General features: G+C 35.8%; 2 protein-coding genes across 2 annotated transcripts; one reads left to right on the top strand and one right to left on the bottom strand.

The window, feature by feature from the left end:
- Window positions 1-724: 724 nt before the first annotated feature.
- LOC106293392 (galactose oxidase) lies at window positions 725-2630 on the top strand. Its single transcript, XM_013729076.1, has one exon. The coding sequence runs from the start codon at window positions 845-847 to the stop codon at window positions 2519-2521; it is 1677 nt and encodes a 558-aa protein (XP_013584530.1). The 5' UTR covers window positions 725-844; the 3' UTR covers window positions 2522-2630.
- A 1758-nt stretch (window positions 2631-4388) lies between these two features.
- On the bottom strand, window positions 4389-6340 carry LOC106344158 (zinc-finger homeodomain protein 4). Its single transcript, XM_013783558.1, has 2 exons — window positions 6119-6340; window positions 4389-5607 (listed from the first exon to the last, which is right to left on the bottom strand). Exon 2 carries the CDS (start codon window positions 5545-5547, stop codon window positions 4615-4617), a length of 933 nt encoding a protein of 310 aa, XP_013639012.1. The 5' UTR covers window positions 5548-5607; window positions 6119-6340; the 3' UTR covers window positions 4389-4614.
- Between the last annotated feature and the right edge of the window lie 5863 nt (window positions 6341-12203).

A 12203-nucleotide genomic window follows, 5' to 3' on the forward strand; every position in this document is an offset into this window, starting at 1 on the left:
CTACTTTTTTAGAACATAATCTGAAATTTATAATTTTAATTTTTTTATAACTGGAAAATATACCATTAAGTTCATATAGGTATTTTAACAAATGTTACTATTTTTCCAAATTTTTTTTGTTTGTAAAACTTTTTATTAAAATTATTTTCATAAATATTAAAAGGTATTATAGAAAAATATGACACAAAATATAGATTAGTCTAAAGGGACATAGTTCCTATTTTTTTCCTCTAAAAAACAGTTTTCCCGAATAAAAGTTACATGGGTACACATTAACAGTCTTATTTTAGCGTACTGTGGTGCAGACTACAGACTTAAAAGCCCAATGGGTTGAATAAGCTGGTGTTATACCGAGTATAAATTGGGCCCATATAAAGGGAACCCATGTTCTTGCCATCCAAGTTACTACAGTTGTACTCTTGCAGTCAGAAGCTTAATAATGGCGGGACACTCGGTTCCCCCAACAGAACAAGAAATGCAAACTCAAATCTCATAAATATTACACACAGCAAGTTGATAAAACGCCATACTGTTTATCTCTGTGAAGTTGGTCCGTGATCAATTTATACAGATCCAGATTCACCAACTTAGTTTTACATTTCAAAAGCAATAAATCATTTCTTGACCCTTATGATAATAAATCTACAGGTCATTTATTTACATAATACAGAGTAGCACTGCGAGTCTGTGATTATACATTTCACCAAGAAAGAAAAGACACCATAAATGTTTCTTCTCCTAACCATTTCAAGAAAGACAATACTTACCCAAAAAAGCTTTAACTGTTAAATCTCGTTCTCCGGTGAAAGCAAGATTGAGAGCTGAAAAAAGAAGAAGACGAGATATGAAAGAGGAAAGATTCAAGAAGAACCTATACGCAGTCATTTTTTCTTTCTTCTTCCTCTGTTCCACGTCGGACTTGCTCCTCCCACGTTCGCCGTTAGCGATTCTCACCGGCGGAAGGTGGGATCTCCTGCAGCCGAGTATAGGCATCTCGGCCATGCACATGCAACTCCTCCACAACAACAAAGTCGCCATCTTCGACCGTACCGACTATGGCCCTTCGAACCTCTCCCTCCCTTCTCAAACTTGCCGAAACGCCACCGTTTTCGACTGCTCTGCTCATTCTCTCCTATACGACGTCGCTTCAAACACATTTCGTCCACTCACTCTCCAATCCGACACGTGGTGCTCTTCCGGCTCATTGAACGCATCAGGCTCTTTGATCCAAACCGGCGGTTACGGCGTCGGCGAAAGAGCTATACGGATATTCACACCTTGCGAAGGCGTTTCTTGTGATTGGGTTGAGAACAGAGCGTATCTCTCCTCTCGCCGGTGGTATTCCACCAATCAGATTCTTCCCGACGGTCGGATCATCATCGTCGGCGGAAGAAGAGCCTTCACCTACGAGTTTTACCCCAAGAATCCCGGAAAATCAGTTTTCTACCTCAGATTCTTGGCGGAGACGAGAGATCCTAACGAAGAGAACAATCTTTATCCGTTTCTTCATCTTCTTCCCGACGGCAACCTATTCATCTTCGCTAACCGGAGATCGATCCTGTTCGATTTCGTCAATCACCGAATCGTCAAAGAGTTTCCGGAGATTCCCGGCGGCGATAAACGGAATTACCCCAGCACCGGCTCCTCCGTGCTCCTCCCTCTCTTTCTCACCGGAGAAAACAACCGATCGAAGGTATCGGCGGAAGTTCTGGTTTGCGGCGGTGCTCCTCCCGGAGCGTTTCTAAAGGCGGCGAGGACGATCCCTAAAATCTTCGTCGGAGCGTCTCGCACGTGCGGGAGGTTGAAAGTGACCGACTCGAATCCGATATGGGTCATGGAGCAGATGCCGTCGCCACGTGTCATGCCTGATATGCTGTTATTACCGAACGGTGACGTTTTGATCATTAACGGCGCGGCGAATGGAACCGCTGGCTGGGAAGACGCTACAAACGCTGTTCTCAACCCGATTTTATACTTACCCAACGAACCCGACCCGACCCGGAGATTTGAAATTCTCGCGCCAACTCGAATCCCTAGGATGTACCATTCGGCGTCTCTCCTCCTCTCCGACGGCAGAGTTTTGATCGGAGGAAGCAATCCTCACCGGAATTACAATTTCACGGCGAGACAGTACCCGACGGAGCTCAGTCTCGAGGCCTATCTCCCGCGTTACCTCGATCCGCAGTACGCGCGAGTGAGGCCATCAGTTCTCACGGTGGAGCTCGCCGGCAATATGATGTACGGAAAGTCATTTTCAGTTAGGTTCGTGATTCCGGCGTTTGGAATGTTTGACGGAGGAGTGTCGGTGCGGCTCGTGGCTCCGCCGTTCAGCACGCACTCGACGGCGATGAACCAGAGGTTGCTGGTCTTGCGCGTGAGGCGCGTCGCTCAGTTATCTGCTTTCGCGTACAAAGCTGACGTGGATTGCCCAACGAACTCCTACGTGGCACCACCTGGGTATTATATGATGTTCGTGGTTCACCGTGGAATTCCGAGCGAGGCTGTTTGGGTTAAACTTTGAAGCTGTTCTTCTTTTTACCGTGGACTTTGCGTTTGACTCCTTGTTTTTGACATATTCATTTTTTGAAAAATGTTGTAAAACATTTTGTTTTGGTGAAAGTAAGAGTTAATAATGGAAAGTAAGAGATTTTTCTAAGACTAAAACAATAAGAGATTATAATATTCTTAAATTAATCCATGTTCTTAAACTTTATTTACCTGCTTCAGCTCCATTATTTTTTGGTATCAGGCTATCAGCCTATCAAATCATATGCACGTACACTCATTACAGTGCATTTCGAGCCATGTAGTCAATCATGCGACTAGATGGATCGCTTAATTGATTCATGAATATAAAGATACCAAAGTTCGATTTCTAGATCGTTACACCAAAACTTTTCAAGTTATCTTAAAGCTCCTTAGCCTCCTTTTTAAAGTTTAAACTGTGAGACAGTCATGTGCAACACTTATAATTGTTTGTGTGTATCCAAGAGTATTTTGATAAATCTGAGTAGAACACCTAATCTTGGTTTGGGAAGCAAATATTGGCACTCGGACCATTAGCAGTTCTTGAAAAGAAGAAGAAAAATTAGAATAAGACGTTTTCTACTAATGGATATTACACAAACGCAACCAATGCATGGTGGTATATGATCCTTACTATACCAATTCTACTTGATGCTTTGCAAGTAGATATATCTGATGCCAAGTTTATTGTATCTGAGACGGGTTGTGTACAATCCTCTTTTCACGGCTAAACCTAACAAATAATGCAATCAAATTGACAAAGCTTAGAGCAAGAAGAAGAAGGGACCTTATTTACAGCTACATTATTGGAGTTTCATTCACAAAATATCGTATTTTCTTATTTATTTACCCCCAATAAATGTAATAGCAACGACTCTTCATCCTACAAAGTTTGTCCTTTCTTTTAACACGATGAGTTGGTTATTAGATATCAAAATTACTTGACGTAAAAATGTGTGAACTATTCTTATACTCCAAGATTGTAAAGTGTTTATTATTGTTTTTAGTACGATTGATTGCACTATAGGTATAACGATTCTTGTCTAGCATATATCGATAACACGAATTTAGCTAGCATAATACTCCATCTTCGAGAGTATATGATTCATGTTATTAACGGATGCGATTATGAGCCGATACAACGATACTTTAAAACTTCAACGATTTCTAAAAATTTATGGCCAGAAAAAAACCTCTAAATTAACTTAAACGGTTAAACCTGAAAAAATCGAATTGGCATTTTCACAAAATCGGTTGAAAGAGAATAAAAGAATGAATTTTATGAATGCATTTAACAATAACACATGCAAGACATGAAAACTATTCTATACAGAAACCAAAGAAAACTGAATCATGTGACATAACAATAAGTAATCTCATCTTAACGACAAATTCTTTAATTTATTCAATAGCACATTAATGGAGTTGGTACTAATTAGTTACTATAAAATACCTAAGAAGTGGTTAATAAATGTGATCGCTTGTGACAAACCAACTGCATATTTACTCAACCTTCACGCACAGAAGGACCTGACTTACAACTCGCGAGTACACACATTGGTGGTTTCCCAAACAGTATATACACATTAAAATAGAAAAAAGCAAGAAATAAATAGAAAAGTTAGTGAAAATTGGTAATAAACTATTCTTGCTAGAAATTAATAAAAAATTGAGATATTCTTATACATTTATCACTTTGTTATTGATTCAATTTATTTTATCACTTAGACTTTAATTAAATAGCTAAGCTATATAGTAAATTTTGGTCTTATATTTACCGAGATTATCTCGACAATAATGATGCTCTAATGATTCAAAACGATATAACCAAAGTAGATTTTCTTACATACCAAAAGAAGAAGAAAAACAAAAACGACTGGTCATACATTTATTACAAGAAGTTCAATATATATAAATTCCAAAAGGAAAATAGACACTACATCGACCAGAAAATAAAAGATAAATAGCAAAACGAGTTTATATATAAATATAACCCCACACTTACTAGAAAATAAGATTCAAACCCTAGTAGCTCACATAAAGATGACTTATCATAATCAAATCATTAAAAAAAAAGTAATATTAATATTAAATCATGTCGTTATTACCGGACACATCAACATTGTTAACGTTGTTGATCTTGTTATTGTCGTTGCCTTCGAGGTTAATGTTGTTGCTAGTGTTCTTATTGGAAAAATGTAGCTTGTTGTTGTGCATCCAAACCTTAAGGACTCTTCTCTTCACTCCAATCTCTTCACAAAATCTCTGAACAACGCAATCTTCTTGCCTTTGTATCTTCCACCCAACCTTCTCAGCAAAACTCAGCATCTTCTCTTTCTGATCCGGCGTGAACTTCGTCCTAAACCTCTTCTTCTGATTGTAAGGTGGGGGTCTAGACGCGGTGGTTACGCCGTCTTGTTCCATGAAGTCACCGGACTCCAAGTTATGCATGTACCGATAGTTAGAAACTCCTATCGGCATGATCATTTGGTGAGGCATGGTTGAGCTTATATTACGGTGGTTGACGATGAGTTTTCGTGGTGGAGGAGGTTGGTGGTAAGAGGAAATGGCGGTGGCGGTTGTTTCACCTTCGACTTCTTTCCTATGGAAATTTCTGTGGCAATTGCAAACTGAGCAAGTGAGAGCTTCAATGGAGCCATCTTCACCACTAGGCATAAACTCTCCACACCCATCAGTGGCATTGCCTCCCATTGCTGCTGCATGGTTCTTGAGACATTCCTTGTACTTTATCATAGGCTTCTTCATGATTGCGTTGTAACCAACATGATGAGGATCTTGATGATGATGATCATTACTGTTGCCATTTCCATTACCATGTAACTGCATTTGTGGTGGTTGAGTAGTAGTAATGTTGTTGTGGTTGTGAGTTGGAGGAGCAGAATCAGAAGCATGATGATCATGATGATGATGGATCATGTGACCATGACCGCCACCACTACCAACAAATGTAGTGCTTAATGGAATGGGTATATCATGATCTTCTTGACTTGCAATTTCCATTTTATTATTAGGTCTTGTACAAAAAGTGTTGCAAACTGTGCTTGATTTGGGGACAAAGAGCTAGCGAAGGAGTAAACAAGACAGTTGGAGAAGAATCATTAGTAACTAAACTAAGACCACAAATGATTATAAACTATCAAAGGTGGATACTTCTTTGAAATAAATCTTAAGGAATTTTCTTGGAAAGTGACCATTTTTTTATAAATAAAACTATTTTTAATGATTTTACTGAAAATAACCCAAAGTTTTAAAAAATCCCAGTTGATTAAAGGACAAAATGGAAGAATATCCCAGAAAGGGAAGGTAAGAACTCTTATTGCAAGCCTGCTCGATAAAAAGCTGGCAAACGCACTTCAAAACAAGTCATCTACTTCAATGCAAGTGAGATTTACGGTGGTCAAAAATTTTAAACAAGAAATTGGTCATAATGGACTGTTCGTTGATTATCAATCTCCGCTCATCCTCAAACTTTGATGAGAAATTAATAGAGAGGAAGAGCAAAGTTAAAAGAGTGGCTATGACAGAAAACAGAATGAAGTTGTTGATGACTGAAGTGAAGAAGAACACATACCCACACAACTGAAAGCAGTAGACTTTGATCTTAATATGCTTCAAAAGGTCAGAACATTGTTAAAGATATAGTCAGCATCAGCAAAGGAAAGATTATATATTTATTAGGGTCTTGTAATGAGAGTCTTTGAAGGAAGAGAGGAGAGAAAGATTTGCATTTGGGTTTGGATGTGAAGGCAATGTGGTAAACTAAGAAGACTTAGGGTATTAATAGTGGAAGCCTCAGGACTAATAAAGCAAAAGAGAGAAAGAGAAAACAAACTATATGTATTGTGCAAATACCAAACTACAAATTTTCTACATTTTTACTCTCTATAATTATGTAGGACGAAGAATAAAAATACCCTAAAACAAATATTGTCCAGAGAAGGGGAGAAACGAAGAAAATTAAAGGTAATGGGTGATTGCTTTGCTTGCACTATCAGACATCAAATTTACACCATTCTTAGAGAGATAAAATGTGTCAGAGACTGGTGGGGAGAGGACTGAAGCAGTGAGACAAGGATAAAGTAATATTAAATCAAATAAAATACCTTTCATGGATTTACAAAGCTGTTTACATTGCTAAACAAAAAGCTGTTTACAAAAGCCAAAAAAAAAGTTTTAAATTAGTAAGCTACATGTTAAACAAAATGTGCTTGTGTAAGTTCTTCCGGGCGACGTCGGTTTTCAAGTCTCTTGATCGTGAGATAAGGAACATCATTCTTGGCAGACGACACAGGAAGGAGTTCGTTGCGCTTCTATCTCTGTGGCTGAGATTAAGCTGATCAGTCAGGCCATGTTCGTTTACGTGTCGCGCGACCTGCGACCTGTAACCTGCGACTAAGATTACGTACGTTTACGTGTCGCGCGACTTGCGACTTGCGACCTGCGACTAAACCTGCGACCTGCGACTAAAACTATGTTCGTTTACGTGTCGCGCGACCTGCGATCTGCGACCTGCGACCAGTCGCGCGATCAAAATTTTCTTAATTTTTAGTCGCTGTTTTTTCGGGCGACTTAATTGGGAACCCGCGACTGGTCGTGCGATCAGTCGCGCGACGTCAAAACGAACAACAACCTGCGACTTGCGACTTGCGACCAATCGCAGGTCGCATGTTACGCGACAACGAAACGAACAACAACCTGCGACCTGCGATCAGTCGCAGGTTGCATGTCGCAGGTCGCAGGTCGCGCGACATGTAAACGAACACGACCTCATCTCTCAAATTTTACCTTTTTAGGTGTGTGTAATGTTTTCCTTATTTTATTTTTTTGCCTCCGAAACATTTTGTCTAGAACTCTTATGTAAGTTCTTTGTTCATTTTATATGATATTAACATTCTAGCAAAAAAAAATGTGCTTGTGCATGTTATATATATATATAAGACAGGTCTGTAGTTACTCGTTTTGTCGGTAAAAAGAGAAAAAAAAAATATACCTGATAGTATCAAAAGATTCAAAACCTTTGTAAGTTATAACTGGTTTTGTCAGTAAACTTCAATCTTCGTTAATTGGACTTTTGAGAGTGGTTTTATTATACATCTGTTGAAATTACACGCTTTATTTACCTATAGTCTGGGACTTATTATCCGAGATCCAGATTCGATCCGAGATCCGCTCCGGATCCGCTCCGAAAATAGGATATCCGGGATTCCCGGATCCGAATCCGGATAGTAAAATCTTGGATCCGTGCAAACCGAATCCGGATCCGGATATCTTAATTTTTAGGTCCGGATATCCGGATCCGGATCCGTATTTTTAAAATACATTAAATTTTTAAATTTTATTAATATTTATATTTGATATATTAATATTTATACATGAATTAATCTTATAATATTATATTTTAGTTTTTACAATATTATAAACATATATAAATATATTTATAAATATTTAATTTATGTATTATATTAAAAAAATAGTATTTTTTGTTAAAAAAATTATTTTTAATTATTTTGGCGGATCCGGATTCGGATATCCGCGGATAATAGAATATCGAGACGGATATCCGAAATCCGGATATCCGGAAACAACGAATCCGGATCCGGATATTAAATCCACGGATCCAATGGATCCGGATCCGGATACCCTAAATTTCCCGGATATCTGGATCCGTCCCAGGGCTAATAATCACATAGGAGTAATATACAATTCATCTTTGGACTATCTTTTTTTACCAGTTTTAAGAACTTGGACTATCTTTTTTTACCAGTTATAAGACTTGGACTCTCGAGTTTGTCATGCCATGCATGTGAATTATATAATTAACCAGAAGTTACTATTAATAATATGGCCCTACAAATATTCGCGTATTTATTGTAAAGTGTATTCTGTATAGTGTCCATAATGATATTAGGTAAATAGGAAGTATTTATCAAAAACATGTTTTAATCAATATCGAAAGCTAATCGTTCGTTTGCCTGAAAATAGGAAGTCGTGGTAACATGGATAATCTTGCTTAACATGTCAGACATACTGCTTAGCAGTAGTAATGGCTAGAGCCACATCAGTTTGAAATTGCAGTCGTGTAATGAGCCAATATTTTAGATTATTAATGTTAAGAATCACATTGTTCTTCATCTATCCTTAATACCCTATATATATGTTCCTTATTCTTTAGTACATTGATCACATACTTTGAGATGCGTTATCTTTTATTTAATATTTTGGTTTTTGTTTTGTTTTCTTATAATAAATTTTGTAAATCGTTATTCGAGTTTTCTCAAATTTTATTTGTATATTTCGGATACCTGGTATTTAAAGTTTCAAACTCTTACTTTCACATAGGCTTTTGACTTGACAATAAATCGGTCCGGAGTATATAGGCTAAACCAAAACTTGGGATAATTTAGAGCATTTATAAATAGGTTAATAAATTCGTTTTGATTTTTTTTTTGAACAACAATATTCGTTTTGATATAGTTATTCTTTTTGACCAAAAAAAGAAAGAAAGATATAGTTATTCTTTTCCATATTTTATGTACTTTAAGTAACAAAATAAAAGGGTCCACATGAATAAATGACGTTATCTCGATGGTCCAAAGTTGTTCACAATTATCAAGATGTTCGTATTTACTCGTTCCCTTTTTATATGACGACAAACTTTTTTTTTTCTGATAACTATCTCGAAATTTTTTTAAATCTAAAAAATAATCACTATAAAAACCGTAAGATCCGTATTTTCTTATCACTTAAAGGATTAATGGCCAATAGGAATCGAACCGATGACGATACTCACAGCTGTAAATCTTTTACTACTAAGCTAAGGCCATTTTATTATATTTTTCGACATTTTAGTATTTGTATCTCTAAATTTATATTTATCAATATTATTAAAAATAAATAAAAATAAGATTCTAGATTGGAGCATATTTTAGAGCTACACAAAATTCTTTCTTAAAAAGACGGTTAAATTTCGTAAACCCTAAACTCTATACTGATATATTTGTACTCTATATTACATTTGTATCTAAAATGTCTATTTATACCTCATTAGTCGTCTTGATTAATTCGTATATGAAACTGTATTAATTAGCTGGTTCTGTAAATAAATTAACAAAAAGTAGAATCCAAAGCCTTTTGTAGGTTTTCTTTTGGGGGCTAAACTATACAATCATAATCTTAACATTCATACAAAAAAACTATAAAATCATAATACTTTTGTAGTCTTGTAGTGTTAATATTAATAAAAAATCTTTAAATCTCTTTGAAGTGACAAGCGTGCAAAGGCAGCCGGTTGATTTCTTTTTTAGATGGAAACATCAATTTTTGGCCAGCCAAAGGTTGTACCCTTAAAAACAATAATAACTTCTTTTAATATGCCAACTTTCTTTTGACAATCTTTATCAAAAAAAAATAAAACAAAAATTTATATGATCTTATGTATAATCACGATTTCAATCATTTGATTTTTTTTTTTGACTAAGGGAATTCATATTAATCATTTTTATGTTAGCTAATCAAAATAAAGATCCAAGACACAATCACACTGGCAAATAATATAATGATGAGTTCATTTTAGAGTTGGTTAGAATAAACTATGATAAACGACATCATTTGCTATTTTATTAGATTAAAAAGGTATTGATTATACCTCGTAATTTATGATTGTTAGATTTCATAATCTCATGCATTAGTTATCTCGTGGTTACGGGAGTTATCATATTTGCTACGGTTTGCACTTTGCATATGAAACCAGTATAAAAACAAAAGTTCAACATTGTATTGTACGTACTTATTACATGTTCTTTATTTGTAATACAATCTCTTTATTTTTCTTATACTAGGGGCATTGCTCCCGCGTAAGCGCGGAATTGTGGACAAAGTTCTTGTTTTATCTCAATATTTGTTAAGGTTATTGTAGCTGTGAATTTTGCGCTTTGGGTTGATCATTGTTTTTCAAGTTTTTTTATTGTTATTAGGGTTCTCCACTCATGAAAGACTAAACTGTGTTAGTAATGTGATTGATATAGTTCGTAGTGTTGATTGCTATGTCACTGAGACTTATTGTTTGTTTGTCTTTTTAATTTGTTACTTGTACTGTTGAGATTACATAAATCATATTAAAGTTGTTGAGAGTACCTTTTGTTTCTGAATATTTTTTCCTCCAGTTTAGTTGTGTAAGTTGTGTGTATTAAGTAATAATTTTTTTTTATTCTTATTATGTTTGTTATATGTTTTTTATTTATTTTTAAACTTGTCGCTTTTATCAAACATTTAAAACAAATACATGAAGACTTGTAGAAATAACTATAAAATGAGTGACATATAGTATTTGGGCATTAATGAGTTTTAAACGAATATATGTATTTCTCATAAGAAGACAATATCATTGGCCTGTTGACATTGATCATGTAAGCTATTTTCATAAGACAAGAGGAGTGAGCAGGTGGAGATGTTGTTGCCGTCTTTGTGTCTGTTGGGATTGTCTCTTGTATCTCTTGGTGTGGCTGTGTTTGTTTCTCTTTTATTTAATGGGTAATATATAAACAAAAATCAAGAGTTTGTAACTTACTCTGCTTTTTTGTTTAGCTAATTTCACTGATCTTGGTTGTCGTTTTCGTCTTCTTCGTAAGCATCTGCGAAAGTAAGTTTGTAAATTGTTAAATAGATGGTCGTCTAGTTTGTATTTGTTTAGCTGGCTCAATGTATGTGTCGTTGAGTTTTAGTTGAGTTGATTGGCTTGGGAGATTTATTTTGAAGTTTATTTGTAAGATTAGACAAAAAGAGAGGTGATCATTAATAATTCGTCTTTTTTGGGATTCTACTTTTTGGTGTTTTGATTGTTTGGTTATTGTTGTTTATTTTAAGCTGTAAAATAAATATTTGTGTAAATTAGATTGATAAGTAAGAGAGATAAATAGACGACCACAAATCTTGGGTAGAAAATATTTTTGATTATTGATGTTAGCACAATATAAACAATAATATAAAGAGAATTATGTGTTGATTGTTTCTTACGGATCAATGAGGAGACAGATAACGACTCGAGTTGTTTCTTTGGTGAGATCAGAGCCCTGGACATAACGGATTTGTCCAACCAAATCTGCGAGTTTAAATATCAGTTATGATATAAAAACATAATGTAAACCCAGATGCAATATGATAATATACATGAGAGTTGTATGTTTGTGTTCGCAATCACTTGGACATTGTCGAACGGTCTAATCTTGACTGGAGATTGATCTCAGGAGCACCTGTGATGACTGCATCAATAATGGTTAGTGAAATGAAACAAATGAGGAATGTATGATCAGTTATCTTGTACATGCTTGAGCACCTAGCAACCTCAAAACAATCGACTTTCACAATAGAATATGCTTTCAAAGATGGCATGTAATGATTAGCCCGTCCGACGGGAGTAAACCAATGAATCACGGAATCCACAAATAATATTATTCAACAAAGAATCAGGAAATAAATTAAAACAATTATGTTAAATAAGTGTGATAGATCGAAGATTAACTTACCTTTTCATCAAGGAAGAGAACCGTGATTCCCACAAACTTCATATATTTCTTGAAGTTCAGGAAATCCCAGAAGTGGAGGAAGCCATATGCTATGCTCTGACTACTATGACCAAGACGGAGAGACTCGAAGGTTGA

This window comes from Brassica oleracea, chromosome C5, assembly GCF_000695525.1.
Source record: "Brassica oleracea var. oleracea cultivar TO1000 chromosome C5, BOL, whole genome shotgun sequence".
NCBI lineage: Eukaryota > Viridiplantae > Streptophyta > Magnoliopsida > Brassicales > Brassicaceae > Brassica > Brassica oleracea.

Bases quoted from the DNA above. Each gene is read 5' to 3' on its own strand.
- LOC106293392 (XM_013729076.1), top strand. From the start codon at position 845: ATGAAAGAGGAAAGATTCAAGAAGAACCTATACGCAGTCATTTTTTCT.
- LOC106344158 (XM_013783558.1), bottom strand. From the start codon at position 5,547: ATGGAAATTGCAAGTCAAGAAGATCATGATATACCCATTCCATTAAGC.